The sequence below is a fragment of the Rhea americana genome, unplaced genomic scaffold, assembly GCF_003343005.1.
Source record: "Rhea americana isolate MKP2758 unplaced genomic scaffold, rheAme1 scaffold_298, whole genome shotgun sequence".
NCBI lineage: Eukaryota > Metazoa > Chordata > Aves > Rheiformes > Rheidae > Rhea > Rhea americana.
In genome coordinates, this window is record NW_028186421.1 from 266948 (window position 1) to 294151 (window position 27204).

Genomic DNA, 27204 nt, shown 5'->3' on the forward strand with positions numbered 1-27204 from the left:
AAAATCAAGAAAGCCAAAATATATTCAGTGCTGGAGGAGTATTATGGTTTGGTTAAAATACATCAAGATCAATACACCAATACTTCAAACTCCATTTAGGAGTTTTCCCTTTAGGAAATTTCCCTTTAGGAAATGCATATCAAAAGAGTTGAAGAGGCAACTAGAGAATGACTTTCACAAACTGCATCTGGACAGGCTCATATGCCACTTCATTAGAAATGTTTAAAAATAATTAAAAAAATAAATAAAACATTTTTCTTGCAAAATCGTGGATGGACAAATAAATAAAAGCATGCAGACCTCAACCAGCCCTCTGGAAAGGAAAACTTATTCTAATAAGAAAAAATAATGTAAAGTAATTTCTTTGCTGTCTAACACTTTATCACATGCTATGTATTTGTTATGGTACCTTATTCTGAAAGGAAAGCCAAGTTGGATGACATCCTCTTGGAGTTGAAAATGTTGTTGGAGGAACAGTTGAATTAATGGAACTGTTGTGCCTTTCACATATGTAGGGATTTGGATAGCCACAGTTTATATCATTCCAAAATCCTGAATACAAGATAAATGAGAAACTGTATGACACTATGTCCAATGCCGGTTAGCTGGAAATCAATTTCAGATATTGTTACACAATGACCAAATGAGCATCAAATCCGCAGTGTCTCTTAATTTATGGATCATTTTACATCAGCAACTATAACTATGCCACTTTGTACCCAGTGTAAATATGGAATATTAAAAGTAGAGTACTATTTAAATCAGATATTATAAATTTATTTTTATAGTAGCACATTAGACCAATTTTAATAAAAAATATAAGAGTTGTATAGCAGTCACAAGCACAAGCCTCTACCAGACCTTCTCCATGCTACACTTAAGATAAACACAAGAGTACAAAACTATGAAGTCCTGAATATATCATGTTCCACTTCTACAAGTCTGTACAAGAACAAAAATACAGTGAACAGAGGTACCTCTCAGAAAAATCATTGTGACACAAACACATAAATAACAAAATTCAGAAACAAACATACAAAACCTACCTAAATTCTTATACATGACTACACAATTTTCATCATTATTTGCAAAGTTTGGTTCATGTGGYGCCCATGCCAAATAATTGACTGGAGTCCCATCCATCCAGCTGAGGAGAAACAATTCAACAAAATCCTTAACATACAAATAGAAGTGCTTTCAAATCACAAAAAGTCATTTAGCAAGATGTTTAATATGCTCATTCACAGCTTATGGGGTACAAGGTTATTAGACCAGTTCTAATCGAGAGATATCCACAATACATGAGTTAACTGAGAAATACTTTTTTCCTTTTTTTTATTTTGTTATTAATGGAATAAATGTATTACCTCATAAAATGGAGATATACGCAATATTTTCTATTGCAGATACAAGAAAAACAGTAATTTTCCTGACTGTGCATTTATTGCCAGAAAAAACAGAACATCTCTGGTAACTACCCTTGCAAGGATGGGAAAAACAAAGAATATAGCATCCATGTAATCATGAATATTGTTGTGGAGTAACAGGTACTTAGCTCATTGCACTGAACTTACTCTCTTTGCAAAAGCACAAGATATATGTTGAAGTTATGTTTACTCTGGATTTATGCAACATACTGATGCTTTTGCAGCTGATAGGACAATATTCAAAATAACCTTTCAGGACAACATGAAAGCCAGACACCATTTCAGCATGACAGAACCCAGATGTTCATCATTTCCCAAGTCATATATTCCTTGTGGCTACTGCAGAGATAAGAGACTTCAGTCATAATACTGGCGAAACGCTTGATCGCTCCCACCCACACTAAGAAAACTGTGACAGCATGACAAACCATCTAGAAGGMAGTCACTCTGGCAAGTAAGGTAAAATCTGAACACTGAAAAAGCTGTATATCTGTGTAGATTAAACTACAGAGAACAAAATCATAGCCAAGCAACCAAACATTTATTAGGGGACACATTCCTATTGGACTGCAAGTGACAGAGGGGCTTAGGCTCACCCTACACGACTCCATGCACATACGCAAGGCACTTCTCCTAGAAGTGTATTTATCTTAGGGTCCCTACAAAAACAATGGAATGGAAGAGACATCTCTTCTTCAGAGAGTGATTTTGCCCACCCATCTCAATCATCCTCTGAAGGGGCATTTTTTTCACTATGGATTATAAGAAGAACCAAGAATTACTAGACATCTAGTAATGCACTTCAAGTGAAATGAAGCCAAGCCTAAATAAACATCATATGTAAAAATTAAGTCATGGTGCTGCACACTGACATTCAGAAAAGCTTGCAGAAAACCTGTTTATCCACACCGAGCATCTTAAGTTATAAAATGGTGGCAGTTATCTTTGCTCTACAAAAAAAAAAAAAGGGGAGGGGGAGTTTGTTGCTAACTTGCAGTTGTATTTTCCCTTTAAATACAGTCTGTTCCCAATAGATTGTAAGGAGAGAAAAGAATGTTTTTATGTACCAAAAAACTTATATATATTCAGTGGGGGAATCTATTTATATTTTAAATATAAATCAGAGAATAAAAGAAATCATATTTTTTATAGAAGTTCAAATACATTATCTCCATTTTAATTTTGCTGCCAGCTTTGTGAGAAAATTATTATGGAAACACTCAGTATTATTCTTGCATCATCTAGACATGGAGCTAAATTAATACRGAATTAAACCATTTGAAAATATAATCGTGTTTAAATTGAGATTCAAACCTGGCTATGTCCTTTGAAACTCCAGGCCCGTTCAATTTAACTTATTTTGTGCTACAGGCTACAAAATCTTAAAACAGTAAAGCAGAACTTTCCAAGTCTAACAGAGCTGATGTAAACTTCAGAAAAGTTAAAAAAAAAAAAAAAAAAAAAAAAAAAAAAAAAAAAAAAAAAAAAAAAAAAAACAAAAAAAAACAAAAAAAAAACACTAATGTTTTAATATTGCTAGAGAGTAAGTTCAGTTTTAAGGTTTATCAATCTACTCTAGCTTCCAGTGGTGTCAATGAGGAATGCTCTTTACTTTAAAAGGAGTTAGTCTTCTGTGAAAGAAGAATTTCATCCAATATCAACAGGGAATATTTTTTTAACTCCTTCTACTAGTTATACTTTGTTGAAATATGAACAAAGCAGATAACAGCTGAAGGTAAAACTGAAATCAAGCTTCTTTCCTGCTATAATATCATACAGAATAATAGTATTATTGTGGGGTGAGACTCCCTAGCAACAGATGTGATTCAAAAAAAATGGATTAAATATTAGGATAAAGCGTGTAAAGTAGTAAAGATACTACAAAACAAACTTTTACAATCTTATCTTCATAATCAAAAATGCTAAGCATGAAATTTTAGTCCCAGGGAAGCTAAAGGAAAAACATTTTCATCTGCTTTGAGATGCCACAATATCACTCAAGTACATCACTGTACTAGCTCTGCTCAGTGGATTTGTTCTTGATTTTAAAGTACAATGTGAGCTTGATGACTCTAGGTGACCTACCTTGTCCGTCGATCAACACTCAGTTGTAAACCAATGAAATATGAATCTTCTTTGCCATTTTTCAAGATCTAGAATGTAAAAATGAAAATTTTACACATTTCTTCTTTTTATAACAGAAATGTATTCTATAAATAGTGAGTAATCTACTGCTGAGTCACATAGGACATGAAATGTTACATTCTTAAGCTACAAAGCTGAATTTTTAGCAGCCTCAGTCAATCCTCAGTCAAGCTTCACCATTGGCCAACAAGTGAGATTACTACCTCATGATTTCTTACAGTCTTATTTGAAAGTCACTGCAATCAGCCCCTCTTGCACAGTCTCTGCAGCAAACATCACCTGATAAATGTCCTGCAAGGGCAAAGTCCTCCTTCAATTTGGAAGTCAACTATTGTAAGACTTTCATATTATCTCACTGCTACTCTTTAGTCAGCTCAGGAAAAGTTGTATGTAATTCAAGTATCACCTTTAAACACGCTCCTGATTTAAAAGAAACTGGTCTTCAAGAGAGTATAAACAGGGTACTAGCCCCAGCTATCTAGGAAACAATCCTCTAAAAGCTCTYTCTTGTGGCATACTCCATGCCTCACGTTTTTCTTACCCCATATTATAAACTATAGAGGCAAAGCTGTGAGCTTGAAACTTAGATCAAACAAAAGGCTGCTAGGTAGACCACATCTCAGACCACACCGACAAGATCAGAAGCCAACGTTTGAGTGTTGCATGTGATACAGTATCTGTTTTGATCTGTATCTTAGAATATCTTGAGTTGATGCTGTAGCACCTTTACTTGCAGTTAGCTCAGCCTACCTTACAGAATCAGAGTAGCTCAACAAAACAGTACTTATTGCTATAGTGAAGCCACACATCAATTAAAATTATGCACTAGGTTTACATTAACTGCATTAGCAATTGCATATAGATGTAATGTGGTGTGACTGCCATGCTGAGTAAGTTAAAAGCAGACATATATTTTAATTTTTACTGTTCTTGTTTGCTGTACYATACAAAATACCAAGCCAAAACCGTCCCCAGTCTCAACTATGAAAAAATCCAAAAAAGATTTGATTTTTTGTATTTATTGTATTTATCCGGCTTACTGCTACTGCCGTTTCACCAACTTCACTGCCATAAAATCAGCAGGGAGAACATGAAGATGAAAAGGATTCGTGCCTGTGCTCACTTATTCTGGATGATTTATTCCATAGCATTAAAGATTTTTCTTACATATCGCCAGAGGAATTTTCTTTCACTTTCACCGTCAATTACAGCAAGATCTCCAAAGTTCCTCTTGCAGAACTCTCGACCTTCTTCCATAGGAACACTTTCTGTGCTGATATAATACTGTTTGTCTCCACGTATAATCCATCCGTCCTCAGTAGACTTGTAGTCTGTAAAATAAAGGGTAAGCTAAACATATTGTGAGTATAGGATACTCACACTAGCAGAATTTAAAAGTGCATTTAAATGCACAAACACAAATACTAGCAGTATATACACCTACTGGGTGCAGGAGATTCTGTTGGTTCAGGTTTCACACTTGCCCCTGTAAGAAGAAAAATATTTATTATGATCAAATAATAAATTTCTGGAGCACATTTCAATTTTAAATGCATATTCTTGTTCCCTTAGGGTCTAAAAACAAGCTATTTCTAATGTGCAAGAAATTATAAAAAAAAACCCTTGAAATTTGACTGAATTGAGTAGTTACATTTGGTATTGACTGGATGCAGCAAGCCTTATGTCCCAAAGCATTAACTCCATTAAGCCAGGCCCTGTGTCTCCTTCCTGCTCCTTTTCCCAGGTCATTTATATGCGAATTCTGGCTTAAACCAGAACAGAATGGGTTATCTTCTTCCATGCTGCTGTAGTTAACAACAGAGTAGGTTCTTCCCATCTTTCCCTGGTTTTGAGAACTACTACTATCCTGGATCTTAAAAATTTCCCTAGGTAAATTTCACTGGAACATATAAGTTCCCAAGAAATTAACTCATCCCTTCTGACAAAAAGACTTTACGCTAAAGAATTCCCATGTTTGTTCTAGCTACAGCATCATGGAGATCCTTCGCCACTAGTATCTCAGGAAAACAATCCTTAAAGATCTCACTGAAGAATTTTATAGGATTACCATTTTTTTTTTGTGCTAAAAAATAATCTCACAGATATTGACATGTTAGAAAAAATTCTCTGACTGCCTGAAAAATCCTTTTATCAATATAAAGCAGATCTAGTAGTTTGTTGTCAATAAGCTGATAAAGCATCTTCATTTTGTTTCCTTCCTACCCAATAAGTGACTGTGGTGAAATACTTAACAGAGCACTTTCTAAAATATTCAAAGTTAACAGATAATGCTGCTTGTGGAATTCAGTTTCCCTAAATTATAAATTTTGGCTTGATATCTTCAGAAAATAAAAAGACCTCAAGAAGATATTTCAAGAAACCAACAAATGAATACAAAACTCAGGCGAAGCAATATAAAACATCCCAAAATCAGGCTTCATCTTGAAATTATAGATTCAACCAGCTGCCCAAACAGTATCTGGCCAAGAAAGGACAGGAGGAAAGAAAAGTTTTCACACTTAAAAACTCAAATATGTGAACTGATTTGCAAACTATTTGCTACAAATTTGAAACTTGACTCAGAAAAATTTACTCCAAAACAGAGTTTGTTGGACAAGGCTCAAACTTCTCTAAATGAAATGCCARAATTGAATGTGAATGTTCAAACTACCATTTCCTGTTTTTCAAGAATTACATTTCCTTTTCTGAAATCATAGAGAAAGATCACTAAGCAGTCCCAGYAGGGCATCTTTGGCTCTGTTTCTTTGAACATATCAAAGGCATGTAAATYCTTATTCCATTTCGATATTCACTATGCACAGGGTACCACTCTGAGGAACAGCTTTGAAATTGTTGTGCTCATAGCTAAGAAAAAAAATCAATTCTGTTCTTACTATATTTATATATAGGAAGAAGCAATATTACCTTTTTTTATCTGACAAATCCATCCATACAGATAATCACAATGTCTGTCATTCCATAACATGCTGGAATCACCACTAATCTCTGCACAAAGTTCAATTCCTTGATAATTATTGGGCTCTCCAAAGCCCCAGTTCTCGTACCTCACCTATGACAGAAAAAGTTTTGTGACAATTCTGTTGTATAGAAAGACAATAATGAAGAGCTGGAGGAGATAGCCTCAAACCACAGACCCACAGTCTATTTCTAGTATCAGTTTAAAAACTGAGATGAGAGGAAACCAGAACTTCCTGCTGCAAATGCTGACATTTCAAATTTGTTTTCAGACTGCAACTTGATCACAGCTTATATGACAGTTATTTCCAATCACAACTGGCAGGATACTGACATTCTTATAGGATGTAAATTCTGTAAAATTCATCTGATGATAAYAACAATGAATGCTATGCATTGATRATAAACAAACATCCTATATTAGCAAATATTAGGATATTATTGAGCTACAATAAAAATGTTGGCATTTTTCCTTACAAAAACATTACCGCAATCTTAATTTTCCCATACAATTTGCAAATTCAATTTAAATTCATTTTCCAYATGGTAAACTGTTCCACCAAATAAATTTTGACTGACAGGAAAATACATCCACATCTCCAAACCCACTTCTGTTTCTACAGTTTTATATCTTAGCATGAGGTACAGTCAAGCCAGCTTGGCATAAAACAATTGGAATGTAGGACATTTCAGATCAAGATTTAAATAGCAAAGAAAATAAATACTAAAGATGGACAATTTTCCTCTGAAAAAACCTTACACTTTATAAGAACAGCCAATCCAAAAAAAAAGGCCTGAAAAATCTTTTTCCTGTTACCTAAGATRAATTTAATTTTCTTGTTGATTAAATGCACCCTTGATTTTTGGCTAAAACATACTAATTTTTAATAATGAAGCCATGAGATTGTTATTCATAAGCTTTGCTAAAGAAAGCATGAAACAATAGAGGGTTATGATTGAGTATAAAAAACACAAGAACATACACCACACACTCGAGAAACACAAGGAATGCAAATAATAGCTGTGAAAATTAAACCACTCACTGGAGACCCATCACTCCAGACAAAGCCATCATCAGGATTCAAGTAATATAAACCCATCCAGAAGTGCTGGTGGAAGTACCCATTGTTTCTAAACAAAAAAAGAAAACCCCGTTTATAAGCAGTTAAAGCATAAAAATGAAGCTGAGAAAGATATTAAAATATTTTTATAACCTATCAATTCACAACAGTTGATAAGCTTCTGTAAATATAATCCTTAAAGTTTTAAGAAAGAATTGTAAATACTGAAGAAATTCTGCAAGTTAATTAAGATGTAGTCAGTTCTAGCTGTCAATAGTATCCATTAAGACAGACTGAAATACTGACCAACATTTTATAGAGAAAACACCCAGATTCAATCCAGCTCCTGGAAATGCAGTCAGGAGGCTCAATACTTTTGTTCAATGGGGCAACAGTTGTTGTTTCTCCACTTGTCAACTCTCCATTTTCTCTTTAAAGGCACTTATAGCTTCCAAATGCATTAACTTTTGTTACCTGCTGCAGTTGAATTGCATTTTAAAAAAATCGTACCTTAAACTAGTTCTTGTCTGAGAGCAGATGGGTTTTATGGATTTATCAGAATGTACTGATATGTCAACAGATGGTAATTCAGCATCTGATACCTCCTCATAACAGGCACGTAGCTAGGATTCTAGTATGGCTGCAGCATTTTGCAAGGCTGCCATGTTAGAGTCTGGCTTCCTAGTTAGACAGACATGTAATTATTCATTGTGTCCAGTCTACTCAGGTCATGTTGCAAGTGTTGGGCTTTTTAAGAGCATTTGATCATATTCAGAAATCTTTCACTTACTTTTTACATTTCAGGGACCTACTAAGCTTCTCACCAATCTCTCTTTAGCATTAGCTTCTTGCATAATTGCCACTAGTCATATGACTTCTGCTATCTCGTCATCTCTCCTTTCTTGCTATGTGTTTGATACAGATGCTGATAATGAATCCAGAATGGCTTACACAGAAGTAAAAACATACATCTGAAATAAACATTTCAGAAAGATCAAAACACTGATTAAAGTGAACAGATGACCATACTACAGATACTCACGCAATAGAACGCCATATCACATACTGTTCTTCTTTACCATTAATGGAGGCCAGATCTCCTCCTATCGCTCGGCAAAATTCTTGAGATTCAAGCCATGTTTTCTTTTGTTCTCCTCTTGAAAAAGACTAATGAGAACATGTTTTACAATCAGATATAATAGACCATAAAGACCACAAGATCAAGAAACATCAGCTATCAAAAACCAATCCATTTACAATTTGCTTATTCTATGGGGATTACAGAAAATTTGTACACACGGTTTGCAGGTGTTCACCTGTGTGAAACAAGTTTCATACAAGTGTATTTGAGCCAAGTTAGCAGACTGCAGTATCTGCTGCAAGACAATACATAGGAGAACTGCACTTTTAATCTTGAAAGAATAGGGAGGGGAAATTAAGACCTGAAGATCAGAGTTTAGGGAAATAAAGACGATGTCAGAAACAGGAGCATTTCAACAAGAGGGGACAAGACCTATACATAATCCATAAAAAAGCATATGAAACAATAAGAGACGTTAGTGTTCAAATTTTAATTATATTTATGTGCATCAAACAAGYAGAGACTACCTTTTGAACTAAGCAGCATACTTACTTTGAAACAGAAACTTATACGACTGTTTGAGTCCCAGCCTTCTGGACACCTGGGAATAGGAGTTGTTGTAGGAAGAGGTGGAGGAGTCACTCCTTCTGCCCACATTTTGCATAGAAATTTTGCCTTTTCTTCACATTTTATTACATCCCATAATCCACCTGCAATTCCAGTTCTCATGGCAACACAGCCTGGCTTTCTGCCTGTTTGTAAACATGAATGCACAAAAGCAACATTTCAGGGGTCACTGACAACTTACRAACTTACTGAATTTTGATGGAAATTAAATCTTTGTCTGTATAGAGTCAACACTGCTTCTAATACATGAATGAACAGCCCAAAAACTGTAGTTATCCATATCTGACACCGAACTGTGTCTCACATCAAATCACCTCTAGTGGTCGACTCTAGCAACATCATTACCTGTGATCCAACAAACTCTAGAACTGAGACTGTGGTTAGTGCTATTTTCTCAAATTTGTCTAATTTGACTAAGATTTTTGCTAAGGAGCTTGCTATGTATGGACCTAGTGTTGGCTAGATGAATAAAAACTCCCTTGCCCTCCTGACCTCTCCTACAATCCCATTTTTCAGTCCAGTAACTCTTTGGGGCTTCTCAGTGTGAATGAATGCCCAATGTCCTCTGGGTCCCTCAAGGCTGTCTTCTCTCCTTGCCTGCAAGGCTTGGCAAGGATATTCTATTCCAAAGATACTCCTGCTACTTCCGATCTAAAGTTGTGTTGAATGTTCCCCTGCTTGCCACCTCTCTYATTTTCTCAGGTCTACCCCACACTATGGAGACTCGAAGATGAACCTGGTCTATTCCTCTCTATCTTCCTTCAATGAAAGCGTGACTCCTGTGCAGCCGCTAACCTTCCTCCTTTCTATTCCTGCAGTTTGAAAAAAAAACAGATTTGAAGTTTTTTCTGAGATGTTCTGAGAAAAATGATTTGCACCTAGCAGATAAAATGTTACTAGCCTAAGGCTTGTAAGTTTTGTTAAATACCAGATTCATTTAGTTGCTTTAATACTTAATGGCTTTGCAGTGGTTTTGATTCTATGTTTTGCAAAATAATAACAATTGGAGTAAACATTTAGCATGCCCTAGATCATAACTTCAGGAATTATTCAATCTATTTTGGCCCTAGTGAACAACTCTTGAGTCATCTCTGGGTCCTCACTTACCACACAACTTTTCTATGTTACCTTCTCCATAAATTACTACCCACACCACATTCACTGCAGATCTGTTCCTAATCACTCAGCAGCTATGTCAGCACTCCCTGCTGAAGGTGGCCCTAGGATTTTCCTTAAGACTGTAAATGCTTCACGCATGCTTCATGCACATACCTCAAAACATTCAGTAAGCAAATGTAGTATGAGACACGGCTGTACAGGCAGGACTAGCAAGCAGGGCACAGTGTGCCTGTGGAGAATGCACTTCTAAAACAGTACCGACATAGCCAGACTTCCCCAGAACAGAAGCAAATCAGAAGCTKTTTTAGTTTAAAGTTTTTTCCAAGCTCACATTAAAAACTCACTTCAGTACTAAGCAGGAAGTTAGCCACAGCATTACAGCATGCTTCAGAGACATCTAAGAACAATTAGTCATTATACCAGCAAGCAGGGGTTACAGACTGAGTTAAAAACATAAAAGTAATAAGCAATGCATTTTGAGCAGTGCACTCATTACACAGTGTAAACCAACAGTTACCAGGCATTTCGGAATTCCAGTGTGTAAACAAGACAGATCCACCACTTGTCCACTTGAAAGTTCCCTTTTCTTCTACATCTGAAAGTCCAATCCAAAAGTATTTTTCTGTTCTCAGTCCAACCAGGCTAGTCAGATAGGCTTGTTCATATCTGTTCAAAAGAACATAACTGTTAAATAATACTGGAAAAGAAAAAAAAAGTTTAAATGGTTTGTTACTTTCCCAGAATTACCTTTGTACCTTCTTTAAAGAGTAGCTTAGATAGATTTACCCAAACAAAGCCAACAATAAAACATTATCCAATAGTTATTTAGTAAACTTGAATTCAATATTATTCTATCTTCTCTTTTGTTGTTCAATAAAGGAGGTGACATAATGGTGGACAGGCATGAAATTGGAAAAGGACAGGGGAAGGAAGAAACCTGACATGACTTCAGTAGAATATCACTATATTTTCTGAGAGTTTCTAGTATCCTTGTATTTTAATGACTTTTTGTTACAGTTAAGAAACAAAAAAAGTAAATCTATTTTCTTCTCAGTTTAACAGTCTAGATCCATATTGATTTTACAGCCATCACCTATTTTTACTACAAACTTAATTCCTGGATTTTAATATATATGCAGCAACTCGGTATCTACAGACAGCTGTCCTCTCAAGCCTATCTTCTCATTGATTTTGCTCTGGACCAGAATCTTTATCTTGATATTTAGATGATGTTAGACCCTCATGTGGTCCCCTCAAGCATGCAGACTTTTACATACCTGTCTTCAATAGTTGCTAAAAACGCCTGATGCCTTTCACAGGTTTGATTTGCTTGAGAAAATGATACAAATGTATTTCCAATGAAGTAACAATAAAAACCATGTCTTTTCCAGCCCTGTCAAAACAAACATTAAGCATTCATATATGCTGCATCTTTCCTAAACTCCCTTTAAAAAAAAAAGAAAACAAATCCAAAACTTATTTATAATTTTATCAGCTAACTGTAAGACAAAGAAACAATTAAACTGAAAGAGCCAGAAGGGAAAACAATTTAACCAGGTAATGCGTAAAACACAATAGTATTTTGTATATTACTCAGATGATGACTGATTTTTTTATATGGGAACCTCCATTTCAAAGTCAGTACCAGGCTTTGAATCTGTCTTTTCTCTATCTGTTTATCTAACAGTAAGTCCAACTATTTCATTCGCTGGACAGGAAAGCAAAGCAAATTATGGTCTGGAAAATTTGGAAATGGTTCTCCAGAGAAGTACGACAGGTTTTGAAAATGTCTTAAAAGTGTAGAAGATATAAATATTGTACATTCATTTAAATATTACCTAAGTACATTAAAACTGTACAGTAATGAAAGAATACAGACCCTTAAATGTTCCCTTTAATGTACTCACTTTAGGTCCTTGGATTGCAGTGCTTAGAATAGCCTTACACCCTTACTGTGGTTCAAAGTCAGAGATGACCAAGTGATACTGCTGGTTACTCAAGAGTGCCAGATCCCTGGTTCCACAGAGGGAATAACAATCTTCTTCAAACTACTTACAAAAAGTACTGACAACTACCTCTTTCACTATGCACAGAGATGGGGAAAGCAGTCAGGTTGAATTGCTCATCTCCTGAACTCAGATAACATTTGTGACAACAAATTCCTTCCTATTGTAGGCACTCAGAATGAACTTCCTTACAAAGCTGGCAAATAATACAGCACTTTCTTGAGCTCTCTGAGAATCATCTCCATATATCAGACAAATTGACAAACATACAGATTTTTACATCTTTGGGCTTAACATTATAAATATACTTGTATATATTACATATATATAGGGAGGAACAAAATTTCTTTAAAACTTTGTTTCATTAAATGATTTCTGGTATACATGGTATATATATTCATTAAAAATGAATGTTTAATTGGTGCTTTCCACTTATAAAGGCAGAYGTAGCTTTGCTATGTCTTCAGTGTTCAGTATGGGACTGCACCTGGCACATAGGCACTGCACAATCATGAGAGTGCTCATGAGAGTGCTCCTGAGAAGCAAGTTTCAGCATGGCTTTTTACAAAGGGATTGACAACTCAGACAAGCTTGCTAATTATTAACTAACTTTAAGACTCTCTTCTAATGTTTTGCCAATCAAATAACATTAATTCAGGAATATGCTTACATATTYTGAGTTTACTGTAACTAGTCACAATTCACACACATTTCCTTCTGAGGGTCTTTAATTTCACATCCATGAGAGACTTCTTCGCCTACCAGCACGCACTTAGTCCTCTATGTGAAGAAATCCTGGTAGTTATGGGTGTTACCTTCTCCATCAATTGAATATTTATAAGGCTCCCAGGTACTCTTTTTCAAATACAAGGAATAAATACTCAGGTAACTTCTCCCTGCAGCTGTATAAAGCAGACTTTGGAGGAGAGGCAGTGATTTCACGGAAGAAAAAAAAAAACTCAGATTCCCTAAAAAAATTGTAGGAGATTTTCTAGAATGGTTGAGCATTATGTTACCAGCAGGTAAGCATTACAAAATAAGCAGTAGATACTTGGCAGTTCAGAAGGAGCACAATCACTTAATTTTGCTTAGGCACTCATAACAAATTCTTCAAATGAGAGAGCACTGCCAGAGGTCATGGCACAGCCTGCAGAACATTACAAAGACAAGCAGTCTCACTGTTGTGGCTAACATTGAAGAAAAGGTAGACAGAGCAGCAGAGCAAATGCTGACATAGGCAAATTCCTCAAAAAGGCTTGATTGCAAATTAACAAAAATTGGCCTACTACAGGTTTGAGTTTTCATTTACGTTCTGGAAAAAGAAAGGGAGCATCTATAGCCAAATGACAGTCAGAACCTAGAGTTATTCACAAGTATCACATCTGTAATGGAAATGAGAAGGCCAACTGTTCTGATGATGACAACACAGACCTATTTTTCTGTTTTTCTCTGTAATTCCAGAGTTACCTAGGTGACATTTTCTTCTCCTAATCATTCTCAGCAGCCTATTCAGCTCAGACAACTTGTAGGTCACTTACTCTCTGGCAGCCCATGTCAATAGTTTCCTCTTCTGTAGGAGCTTCTGACATGGGTTTCCTTTTACAGATGTAGCCAATTTTCTTTTCACAAGAATGGTCTGCCCAAAATCCATCCTGAACATAAGAAAAGCATATCAGTCAAGTGGGACAGTCTTCCAAAAATGTGCTCTACATTTTTAAGCATTTAATGATTTTCTTCTCTTTTTAAAAGAAGCAAAACCTGTATCTAACTTCATTACTTAATTCCAACCTCATTCCAACCTCTTTTCTTGTATTGGGGTCAATTCACCACTGCTTTACATTTTCCCCGATTATYTACCCTGATGAATACTGAACCTGAGGAGGTGATAGCAAAATTCACTATCTTTACACAAACTACTGATTTAATAACTGTGCAAGATGAAATGGAGGGGACATATGTCTCCACAGAACACCAGCTGTAACAAGAAATGTAACAGAAGACTATGTCACAACTAAAATAATTTCAAATAAAACCACATCTCAGATCATCAAATGCAATGAAAAACAGATGAACAAAAAGCATAACATAATGAACAGGCACGTTATAAACGTAAGTCCTTGTTAATGGCACTACTGCGTGCCTTATTGTTACAATTCMTTTCCAACTTCCTGCCATGGGGCCGTGGGAGCGCTAATAGGCCTTAATGGTCTTGAGCAACCTTGGGGGGGGGGACACACCTCTGCCCACACCCCTGCCTGTGGGCTTAGGGGCTCAATTGAAGCTCAGGCCTGGGCTCCACCTCGCAGTAGTACTTGTCTCCAGCTCCATCACAGCCATGTCTATACCTGGCTGTGGACCTCACAGATCTGGACTCTGATTTGTGGACTGTCCTCCTACTACTTTGTCACTCAGCTCTGCTTTGCCACTGCTGACCTTCTTAGCAATCACTGGACTATGTCTGACATCAGAAATTCTACCTCTGAGGAATGGCCATGGGTTCCCCAGCTGCACTGAATGCTGTCACTTTTAGCATGACACATACAACATGACCAGTGAGTCCAAACCTTCGTGCTTTGTGAATCTAGCCATATTACTTCAATATCCAGCCAAATGTTAGATCCCTTTTGTATTTTTTTGCCATCTATGAAAAGATCTGATTATGCACACATAAGCAATCACACACCACTGCGTACGTCTATAGCTATTCTTGATGCTTCATATCATGTTCCAGTGGTGCCATCTGAGTATATACTTCATGACAACAATACCAAGAGATGGTAAGGACATAAATGGATTGACTTCCATTTCTCCTTCCATTTCCTCATCCACTAGCTGTCAACGTGTGGCCAAATGAAGATGGGGGCAGGARGAGACATTAGGCAGAACAATGGTGGTTCTTTCAGGGCTTAGTCTTCAGAGTGGCATGAATTCACTATAGACTATACTGTTACTGCCCCTGCACCAGAGGATGCTACTAGGGCAAGCTGCAATCTCTCTCCTTGTCTTTCTCCTGAAATCTTACGGAATTAACCAAATTTGTCTTTCTTCTAACCTTGCAGCAGAAACTGAGGCAGTTGCCCTTTCCTAGTTAAATGCAACAAGTGCTGGTATTTAAAGGGACTTGTAAGTTTGCAGCAAACCGGAATCTAGTTAGTGGATCACAAATTCTGCACAAATATAAGGATTTTTAGCTTGAACCCAAGTTTTCTAAAATTCTCTAACACTTGGTTTGGCCAGGAAACACCACCCAGATCCTCCTTCAGGCAAAAACCGCTCCTCGACATTTTTTCTTTAAACTCTTCAAGGGAAAGAGGTCAAGTCCTTCTAATAAAAATCAGACATCCATTACTACCCTGATGACTTTGCCAGTGCATTTAAGTTACCCTAAATATTCCAAAATACTGTAAAAAGATAAATGAAACAAAAATGATTTCAGGAAAGAACTATGAATATCAGAAAGCGATCTCAGCACTCTTTTCAAATAACTATCCATATCACCAAATGCTTGTCAGCCTCTAACTTCCTCTAACACTCCCTGTACCAATACCTCCATGCGTAATACCATAAACCCATAAATTTCACACCAACAGATAAAAGTAGCTAAAGTTATAGTATAGGGATGAGGTAAAACTTCAGCTAACTAAGCGTTCCTTGCAACTCATCACCCACATGAACCAAGGCCAAATGACCCTGCAAACCTCCCCTTCCTGAATTTCAAGAAGTTGTCCAGGCTTTGCCAGTAAAAAGGTCAAGTGCCTTTTCCTTGGCAGTTGAAGGAAGTGCCATTTCCAACCTCAGCTAAGCTGACTGACCCCAACATTCACGCATTTGAATTCCTGCCACTGCCTGAGCCTCTAATTCTATAAGTTAGAAAAAGCATCTACTACATCATCATCTAACATTGGCAGAGCCACTGCCCAGGAAACATAGACAACAGAGCATGAAAATCCTTATGCTCTTAAGAATCTGTTTGTTCAATTACTATGCACATCACAGACTAGTTGCCATGGAAGAAATACGCATTTACACACTTCTGAAAGTATCACCTCTATTACAGTGGAGAAGAATTAGAAAGATTATAATCTTACACGTTCTTCTGGCCAGGGCAAAATTCCTCACTAAAACACACATCAAATTCTAATCTGCTGGACACATCTGACTGCACCTCAAGTKCCTTTTCTGTGCTATTTCTTAACGCAGCAATAAAACTGCAGATCTCAATTGTGCCCAGGACAGAAAACACTCCTACACACATAGTTCTGTTCAATATAGGGAAATTAATATGCTGTAATCTACATAGCTTTCTTCTTCCATGGATACTACTAAGGTTKCACTCTCCCAAGGATGATGATGTTCTTCTCTTCCTCATTCCTTCCTGAAACTGCTCCTGTGGTCTTTTCTTCACCTTCATCTAAGAATGCATCTGCTACCTCTCCAAYGTTGCCTAGAACTTCCTCCTAGATCTGCTACAGAATTGGCTCAAACTCTCCAAAGAGACTCTGTGTCACTTTCTGAAGTTGAGTGTGTGTGCATCAGAGTGATGCAGAGATGTGTGAACCAACTCCATGCACATCCACCACTACTACTGTTGATGATGGCACCTAACTGAAGTAAGCTAGGAAGATCAGCYTACTGGGAAAAAGATTTCCCAATTTCCCAACATTTATTGAAGTTTTCTTTTCTGAAGTCCATCTGCTACCCTCAGACCTTCACATTCACTTTCCTTCAAATTTTCTTCTATCTCTTCTTCCATCCATTTTCTTCCATCAAGTAGCTTCTCACTATTACATAAGAAATACAAAAGCCTTTATAAATTTGGGGGATTTTTGCCATTAAATGCTGTACATTCCGTGAAYTATACAGAGGAGTTGGGGGGGAAGAAAAATAAGACTTTTTTTTCAATGCTGTCAATGGTAAATATAAAAATACGGTCTAAAAATACAAAAACAAATTATATTTATATTTTTGTTTGTTTCTCCAGCGATACGAAAGCCTGATTTTTTCTTATGTATGAAAAAAATATTCTAAAGTTTGATATTTTGAGACATACTGGAACTTGAAGCAAGAACTGAAGTTTCTTTCACCTTCTCTTTAATTTTGCTTCTGAGTGTATGCTTGCTCTCTGAGGCATGCTCTGTACAGTTTCAGACCAATTGGGAAAAAGAAAAATTAGTTCTCCTCTTCAATTTATAAGTGTGCTCACCAAAAGTACAACTCTTAAGTCTTAATTTTGCAAAATAAGAAAATGCTTTTGTTATWAGAAAATACCTTTTTCATTCCCGATTAAGTATGTAAACCCTGAAGGAGGTGGTAAGTAAGTTCAACGGTTTTAATTATTACAAAGAGGAAAAATGCCATTTTGCAACATCATACACTATGACTGACTTTTATTCCAGATGATTATCTCAGCTCCTGTAATAGGCCAAGATTATCTATCACTGCCACATTCCACAGGGCAGCCTTTCAAAGCAGCCTTGTAATTGCAGCTATATAGTCACTCAGCAGAGGCTTCCACTATCATCATTAGTAACTATTTTCCTTACAGCTGTCAATGTGCAGCGCAGATACGAGCATAAAATCCAATCCACCTAGACTCCAGACCCAGGATTTATAACTTTGCCTAGGAAAAGAAAGATAGTGCTTCTTAAAAGTTTCTTAAAAGAAACTTTTAATTCTACTGTGAAGCATACAAACATGTAAATGTTTTTCTTCAGGAAGCTACAAAAACATACTGGATAAATTTGCTTTTCTGTAATTGAACAAATATGGGATACACAGCTAACTTAAATTGTACTTAAGTTAGAGACTGAACTGATTGTTAGAGAGAAATGTAGAGAGATGAAAAAGTTTCTTTTAAAGGCCACATGCACAAACTGAAATACAGAAATATGAATCTCGGGGAAAGCAGCCTTCAAGGAAAGCTCTTAATTACCAGGGAACCAACAAAAACCAACAAAACCAACAAAAATAACTTTCTGTAAACCCTGACCAGGGAACTTTCATCATCAAAAAAGTAATACCTATAAACCTCTACTCTAGGTTGCTTCAAACAGTAATATCCCCTACTCTTATGCTCTTGAATAGAAAAAAAAGCCCAAATGATAAATGAAATGATGTGATAATTAAGTCAATGGCTGCATGATTCACCTTTCCCCTCATGATGACGCAGTCCTCTTGCCTATTGTTTGCATGAGTGGGTTCTCCACGAAGCCACTTGGTGTACGTCACAGGTGTGCCATCACTCCATTCAAAATACATCTGAACTTTGAGGTCATTCAGCCCAATCCACAGCTCATCGTCTGGCTCTAAAATATATCATTAATATGGTTGATAAACAGGCCTTTTATATGATATAAACCTTTATCTCTGTGGAACAGAAAAGAACTTATGCCCAGGAAGGTTAAAAGGCAGTCACAGGAAATTAAGCCTCCCTATTTCCTAAAGAAGGCAGACTGTTCACAGAATCACCGAAGGGCTGAGGTTGGAAGGGACCTCTGGAAATCATCTAGTCCAACCCTTCTGCTCAAGCAGGGCCACTTAGAGCACATTTCCAAGGATTGTGTCCTGTTGACTTCTGAATATTTCCAAGGAAGGAGACTCCACAACCTCTCCAGGCAGCCTGTTCCAGCACTATGTCACCCTCACYGCAAAGAAGTTTTTCCTCATATTCAGATGAAGCTTCCTGTCTTTCAGTTTGTGCCCACTGCCTCTTGTCCCATTGTTGAGCACCACTGAAAATAATCTGGCTCCATCCTCTCCACACCTTCACTTCCGATACGTTTACACTTTGATAAGATCCCTCAACTTTCTCTTCTCTAGGCTGAACAGTCCTAGCTCTCTCAGACTTTCCTCATAAGAGAGATCCTCCAGTCCCTTAATCATCCTTGTAGCCCTACACTGGACCCTCTCCAGTAGATCTATGTCTCTCTTGTACTGAGAAGGCCAGAAYTGGATACAGTACTCCAGATGTGGCCTCACCAGGGCTGAGTAGAGGGGCAGGATCACCTCCCTCAACCTGCTGGCAACACTCTTCTTAATGCAACACAGAATATCATTGACCTTCTTGGCCACAAGGGCATGTTGCTGGCTCATGGTCAGCCTGCAGTCCACCAGCACTCCCAGGTCCTTCTCTGCAGAGCTGCTTTCCAGTAGCTCAGCCTCCAGCCTGTTCTGGTGCATGGGGATATTCCTCCCTAGGAGAACTCTGCACTTGCCATTGTTGAACTTCATGAGGTTCCTCCCTGCCCATCTTTCCAGCCTGTCCAGGTCTCTCTGAATGGCAGCACAGGCCTCTGGTGTGTCAGCCACTTCTCCCAGTTTGGTATCATCAGTAAACTTGCCGAGGAGGCACTCTGTTCCTTCATCCAGGTCACTGATGAAGAGGTTGAACAATGCTGGACTCAGCACTGACCCCTAGGGGACACCACTATCTACAGGCCTCCAACTAGACTTTGCACCACTGAGCATAACCCTCTGAGCTCTGCCTTTCAGACAGTTTTCAATCCACCTCACTGTCTGCTCATCTATCCTGCACTTCTTGAGCTTGCCTAAAGAGTTTGCCTGTTCCTCATATACCCAACTTATCACCATGAAATGCCATCCACCCAATGGCAAGACAATAACACAGTGTCTAGCTTCCTTCAAAAAGTATGACTAGCCTTCAAAGCTCATATGCACGGTCCTTACTGTCTCTTGTCCAGTACAAATGGCTCAGACGCACAGGATATCAGGCTCCATTTTCAAACACAGACCTTCATCTCTTCCAGGCTGCTCTTCACGTTCAGAAGTTTCCCAACATAACACCTCCGTACACTCCTTTAAATTCTCTTCTGCTACAAAAACTCAACTCTGTTATGATTACACTGCCCATTATTCTGATTAATGCCTCACTCCCTCCTTAGCTCCTTTCATCCATAGTGCTAATTTCTCTTTCCTTTAGTTATTTGGTAAGATCTTTCTGTTCTGTGTTTATCYGGAACCTAGGACAGCAAAGACTTTACTATTCAAAAGCTCCTACACACCACAGTAATAAAAAACATTAAACAGYAATCCGTAGAATTAAGAATCAGTGGAGTCACTTTCTACATAGCATTATCTTCTCTAAGAAGAAATCCTGTCGCAAAATTCTGCAACCTTCTCGAAAGCTATTTGACTAAACAGAATTTTTTTCATAGCCACCTTATTTATAAGTTTCTTCCTACTCTCCCAGACATGCACTGCGCCATGTTTGTGCTGTAATATGTGCTGCATATCTGTGTAAACACAGAACCCTCCGCAATGTATTCCTTTACCCTTCAAGTTCCTCTCTAAAACTCTTCTTTGTGGGTGATGCCAACAAAAACTGACCAAGTTTGGCTGTTATATCAATACCCATCTCATGGCACCCCTCACATGTTTGTTTTATCGTGAGACTGAATTGTTTGGCACAAAGATTGACTTTTGTTCTGTTTGTACAGTAGTGAGTGCAGCGGCAGATTTCTGATGCAGACAAGACTTTCTAGGCACTGCAATACATGGTGTTCTCATCTCCACGGTGAGTAACGGTAACTTGATACCCTCATGAGACTGCCTTAAAAGGCTTCCTCAGTCAGTTCAATTCTCTTCCTCTGAAAAGAAAACTTCCAAAATAGTGTATTGCAGGGAGTGTGCTATATGTGAGAAGCTTGGCTTCCTTCAAGATTGTCTTCCTTTCAAAAACATTCACTTTTACAAAAACAGTGGAGCTCAGTCAGTCAAGGAAAGTCAAGAAAGCATTAAATATGAAATAATGTACTTCCAAGGAGTAAGGTAAATGCATCTATTTTCCTTCAGAGCCACATGCAAGTCTAACTTATCTAAAATATCCTAATGTCCCATATCTGAAGGTCCTATCCTTCCTGATAATCTCYCTTGGAAGAAGAAAAGAATTACAGATCTGTTCATTAAATGACAACAAATCACTCTTTCAGGGATATGGAGACAAGCACAAGTTACCATGGAGCTGGCTAAGATCCAAAACTAAAGCGTATCAGATATTTTATGATTGCCACTCTAAGAATGCTGTTACAATGCAGGCCAAGGTAGCTTACTGCATTTTCAGTGAAAGATAAACTACCTTTCACTGACCTGGGATTAAGAGCACCCACAAGATCAGTTACTGCAGAGAAGCAAATGTATGTGTGAACATGCTCCTCCTGCCAAAAAGCAGTGATTGACATCACAGTCAAAATCAGGTCCACATAAAGCCACAAAACTGCCCCACAATCAGTATGACTGAATCTCCCTTGATGAACATCTGTAGCCTAACTTGATTTGCAGTAACTCAAATGTGTGCTGAGAAGCTGAGATCTATCACTTAAGAAACGTATGTATATGGAGTTTATCTGAATCCACCTACTGTGGGCAGACATGCTTCTTTTTCAGAAGAAACACAGGTGGCAGTACCTAACTTAAAAATTAGGACATGGCAGTGCTGCTACCAGAACTCAGATCTTCCCACAGTCTTTGACCAACAAACATTGTTTCCACTCACCTACCTTTGCAGACTGGCAGTAACATTTCTCCCATCCTCTGAAAATGTTAAAAAATATTTTTATCTGAATAAGGGGAGGTAGAAGTAGATCCTGAGGAACAGGAGTTTGGGTTTGATGTAATTCACAACATCGATCACAGCAGTTTTCTGACAGTATAGTTTGTTTCTTTTAGTGCTCTTACTGTTCCTTTTTCTTCTAAACATTTTTGAAGCTTAAAATTCACTCTCTCTCTGCACCCCATGATCAAGACAACTTTTCTGAAAGAATCCTCCTTTTCTTAGCTATTAAGACATATCCAAGACTGTTAAATTTTTTAGTATAAATATTGATCTGTCATTGTGAAAAATACTTACGGTATCCAAGTTGAGAAATAACAAAGCTGTACTCCTCAACATTATGGATGCTCGCCAGATCCCCATCTTCTTTTCTGCAAGAAGTTAAGGCATTCTTCCATATTTTGGGATCTCTGTGAATTATGTAACAGTGACCAGCATACGACATCCATTGATCAGGACATCTAATAGGCACATTAGACTCTGAAAAGAGATGTCCATAAGCAGTTTTAAAATACTATTCTTACGTAAAGACTAAAAATTACATAAGCAAAGATTTAACAAACAAATAATTACATATGTTCTTCATGAAGAACAGCAAAACTGAAAAATATGTACGAGGAAGATAAAATGTTAGCATGATTAAAAAATAAAACTTCCAACTTATTTTAGAGAATACTACAGTTGCAAAAGAAGTGCTTGCAATATGGGAAAAGACAGAATTGAAGTTGACTGTCAAAATAGACTTTTGATCATTATTAGCATACATGCTATGATCTTCTCTAAAATATAAGGCCTACAGAGCTGTGTTCCGACAGTTTTCTATACTCATGTTAGCATATCTCTTGATTCTCCAGGCTGCATGAATACATGATAAGAACTCAGGCATACAAGACATGTACACGATCACAGTTTTTCCTCACAAACCTTAAGCATTTGTATGGATTAGTCCTATTTGCTATAGTAACAAAGAAAAGAGAACCAATTCTACAGCACCATGGGAGAATCCAAATAAAAATACTGCTTTTAGGAAMCCTTTTTAAAGGCTCCATTGAGAAAACTGCACTGCCAAAGTAAATGACTTATGCTTAAAAATTGCTTTTAAAAGTTCAACAAACAAGACAGCGCTGGAGTACTGCCAACAAACACACTGTTGTTCAGCAAACAATTCAGCCTTGGGAGGAGTGCCATCCAAAAGTCTAATAAACACAATACCACTGTTACAGAAACAACTTAGGACTCTTGCAGCACTTGATTTATAGTCAGCAGAAGGGCTTAGCAAACATCACTATATAGAGCAGAACACAGACTGTAGGTTTGCAGAAATTCTGTTGGCAAAAAAATTTATTATTTGTTTTGGGGCAGTAGAAGTAACATGCTTGTGTATGACACTGGGCATATTCCATGGAAATATTTAAGTAGGCATCCAAAGTCATGATCAGTCAAGGCCCACGTTGCAAACATATATCCTGTTTCAGCTGGAATATGCCAACAATTAGTAGGTACTTAATGTCACAACACAGATTTCTAGTAGAGCTATAAGCATAGCCTGCCATCTGCAGACCTGCCTCAAGAAAGCGTTGTTCTCAGAAAGCGATAAGCAATGAACTTTGTCTCCCCAGGGAGGAGGGGCTCAGTGCTGAGTCAAGGCACCATCAATCCTGCTGCTGCAGAACTGGAATAGAGAGGGAGACCTCTGGGAAGTCACACTAGTTGCACTTAGTTGGGACAAGTGAGGGAGGAAAGGAAGAAAGCAAGGTGGCAAATGCTGTTGTAGAGTTAGTCTGATGCTTTAGACAGCTGTCTAATTCATCCTATGTTTGCACTGGTCTGTGGGCATATAGCATTTTAAAGGGTTTGCTACAGGAATCAGAGAACAGCTTTGAGAAAAAAATGTAGGTTTATAGGCACCTCCAACACACTTTGTGCATTCTTCTCCAAACTGTTATCACTGAATAGAACAAACATTAGCAGTTCAGTCATGGCTACAAAGACTATCACAAAGCTCTGTATTCTCCAAGGAATCTGTAAAAGTCTGTTTTTCAGACTGTGAGACTATTACTATAAACACTAAAGCAGCTACAGCAGACCAGAAGGCTCTTCTGGCTGTAAATCCAGTGATGCCACAGAATTTGTGGAAGGCAGTGAAATAAAACTAGTAGTTGACAGTCTAATTTCTTTGGTGTACGTCTTACTGAATGACATAGTAGAGCATTACCCAGTAAGAGAAGGCCTTCAGTTTTTCATTCCTAGTACAGACAAAATTAACTCTGTGTGTCCTCCTTCTTCTTCTGAAGGAAATGCATATGATGACACATAGCCATATAACCATTTTTTTTATCCTAATTAAAAAAAAAAAGTGCTAGACTCTGAACTTCATCTAACTTAGGCCAAAGAAGAACTCAAATTTCAACAAATGTGATGCAATCAAGGAAATCATGTTAGTGTGTAAAAAATGTTATCCCAGATGATGGGTTTTACTGTGAAACAGATCAATATACAGAAATGAAGCTTGTGAGCACAGAATTTTTTTTGGTAATAACTTTTCCTCCAAAAGACAGCAAATAATTTCGTAAGCTATTTAAGTTTGGTTTCCTGAAGTCTGAAGGTCTCACATAACTGGCTTGGGTGCCTATCTGGTGAAAGCACTAAAGCTCGCCTCAGGACTCACACATTCAGAATTTCTCTCCCCCATATCCATTCTCTATGGTCTGATAGGACAGAGCTCACACAGCAGTCGCAAGAGTGACACTAATAGAACTTATCTCCTCTAATTAGAGGTTTGCTTTTATGAACCAGTTGGAAAAATAACATTTGAAGATCACTAGACCTTGCCAGATTGGGTTTCAGCAGCTACTTGATACAGGTGGGCAGACAGACAGCATGATCACACATGCGCATTTCCTTAGAAAATGAAGTTTAAAAAATAAACTAGTTTTGCCAGTGAAGTTAACAGGCTGCTACTGATTCATTTAGCTGTATTAGGGGGCAAATGCTCTGAAGCCCTAACAGTCTTACATAACCTACATCCACATTATTATGTCGCCCCCTGGTGGGAAAAAAATGCTGCAAAAAGCTACATAGCTCTGGTATTCACGAAAATCTTAATTTGCAACAAAAGTAAAGATTCTGCAAAGATCTTTACTTTCCTTTGGATGCAAGCATGACTGTATTCTGCTGCAAAGCGTTCTTCTGCCCCACAGCCCTCATGTACTGCCTTGCTGGACTCAGTTGCAACTTCTGGGATTAAATTTCAAAAGACTGACTACGTGCTTAACATTATGTGCACAAGGAAGTGCATGTACAAATCTGAGATTAAATTATTTCTTGATTCCGGAGCCCTAGACAGGAAGACATTATCTGCCACGAGTTTTCCTTTACATCAGTAAAAGTTGAGGGCACTTAACACCTTGTGTGATTACATGCTTATTCCTTTTATGACTTCCTTCCAGTGGACATTTTGGAAAATAATAAATGATATGAATCACTACCAATCTCTAGTTAATCTGTCACCATGTTTACTCAGCAATTTCTATACAATTGAAAACTTGTCTCATTTCTCTCCTTCCTCTCCATTACTGTTGYGCTAAGGGGGTGGGGACCAAAAGCCTAATGCATAATAAAAATGGCCATTCTGCCCCTACAACCAAATCTAAATCTAAATAAGATAGCAGCCCCTATAGAATTGACAGAGTATTTATAGTCATCAGTTTTTATAGACTGATTTAAGAAACTGAAAATCTGAGCAGTAACCAGTTGAAAAGTCTAAGACATGCTATATAAAGCAAGCTATCTGATTATCAGCTGCGTACTAATATCAACAAAAATATACATCTTCATTCAGGAAAGTATTAAAATACACAGTAAAGTCCTTCTCAAACCAGGGAACAAACATGCTTGACAGTAATTTTAACATCCCAAACCATCTATGAGACACTAGCACATTTTTGTGTGGTTTTGTCTTAGTAATAAACCAGAACAAATTAGTCAGAAGTCTCTATCCTAAGTGGTTTGGACTGGACTGGTTGCATATTGGCAGAATGAGGAAAGGCATAAAAAGACATGGTTTTGTACAAACCAAACCTTTTGAATGGGCAGAAATTGAAGCACAGGAAGTTCCGYCTGACCRWGAGGGRGAMTTTYTTCCCTGTGAGAGTGACGGAGCACTGGACCAGGTTGCCCTGAGAGGTTGTGGAGTCTCCTTCTCTGGAGATCTTCAAGGYCCGCCTGGATGCAACCCTGTCTAACATKCTCTAGGTGAYCCTGCTGAGCARGGAGGTTGGACTATACGATCTCCAGAGGTCCCTTCCAGCCTTACTGATTCTATGATTCTATGAAAACTAAGTGACTGACATCTAGTTTGCCCAAAATGCATATAAAAGGCTAAAAATTAAATAGTAGTTTGGCAATTGAAGCTTTCTGCAAAATAATGTCAGTGGATTTAAGATATATCTGTACATTCCAGAAAGAGATAAAAACCTGAGAAGTTAAGAGATAACAGCAGGAAAAGATGATGAAACAAAGGAAGAAGTAACAACATAAATTATGGTACATAAAGGGCTTAAGGCAACAGGACTAAATAAAGCTACAACAATTTTTCCCTATTTTGTCTTACCKATGTGCACTAAGCATGTGCCAAAATTATATTTTTTCTGAAGAAGTGTATTTTTTATTATTATTTACTCTCTCAAAAGAATTTAARAAAATCCTGTAGTCCACTACCAACYTGCATTAGTAAACTCATTCTATTTCCTAAGTAGTAAATATGATCACAAGATGAAATATATATATATTTTTAAACAGGAACTTAAGGTTTAATAATAGGAAAATTACATAAGGATATTTTTACACTCTTATAAGGATAATTACACTCTTTTTTAAACATTATTTCTYCTTTTGCTTCATGAAAAATTTGACACTCTGCTTGATTTCTGGAAAAGAGAACTCAGTAATTTCTGCAATACACAGCTCAAAGGTACTGGAGAAAGATTACTATAAAGGAAGTATGGATGCCAGAATAAAAAGGAAGTACACATTGTTCACTTTTACACAGTATCTTAGTCAATTCAAAGTCTCTATCTGTAGAGATATGTCCTTTTCTCAACTTTACTTTCTTAAAAAAAAAAAAAAAAAAAAAAAAAGGAACTTTTCTAGAAGGCAAATGAATACATTTATCTTTGAAGAGCGGCATCGTAAT

The 27204-nt window shown here is 37.4% G+C and overlaps 1 protein-coding gene across 1 annotated transcript in view; it reads right to left on the bottom strand.

The window, feature by feature from the left end:
* LOC146593343 (macrophage mannose receptor 1-like) overlaps positions 1 to 27204 on the bottom strand; it is a 56739-nt gene that overhangs the window by 15483 nt on the left and 14052 nt on the right. Inside the window, exons 7-20 of the mRNA XM_085309411.1 lie at positions 22308 to 22490; positions 18590 to 18747; positions 13981 to 14094; positions 11714 to 11829; positions 10954 to 11102; positions 9243 to 9442; positions 8652 to 8776; positions 7592 to 7679; positions 6498 to 6642; positions 5017 to 5058; positions 4740 to 4903; positions 3513 to 3580; positions 1047 to 1147; positions 410 to 552 (exon numbers count right to left, since the gene is read on the bottom strand). Of these exons, the coding sequence (XP_085165537.1) occupies positions 410 to 552; positions 1047 to 1147; positions 3513 to 3580; positions 4740 to 4903; positions 5017 to 5058; positions 6498 to 6642; positions 7592 to 7679; positions 8652 to 8776; positions 9243 to 9442; positions 10954 to 11102; positions 11714 to 11829; positions 13981 to 14094; positions 18590 to 18747; positions 22308 to 22490 (1796 nt within the window). The remainder of the gene's footprint in view (positions 1 to 409; positions 553 to 1046; positions 1148 to 3512; positions 3581 to 4739; positions 4904 to 5016; positions 5059 to 6497; positions 6643 to 7591; positions 7680 to 8651; positions 8777 to 9242; positions 9443 to 10953; positions 11103 to 11713; positions 11830 to 13980; positions 14095 to 18589; positions 18748 to 22307; positions 22491 to 27204) is intronic.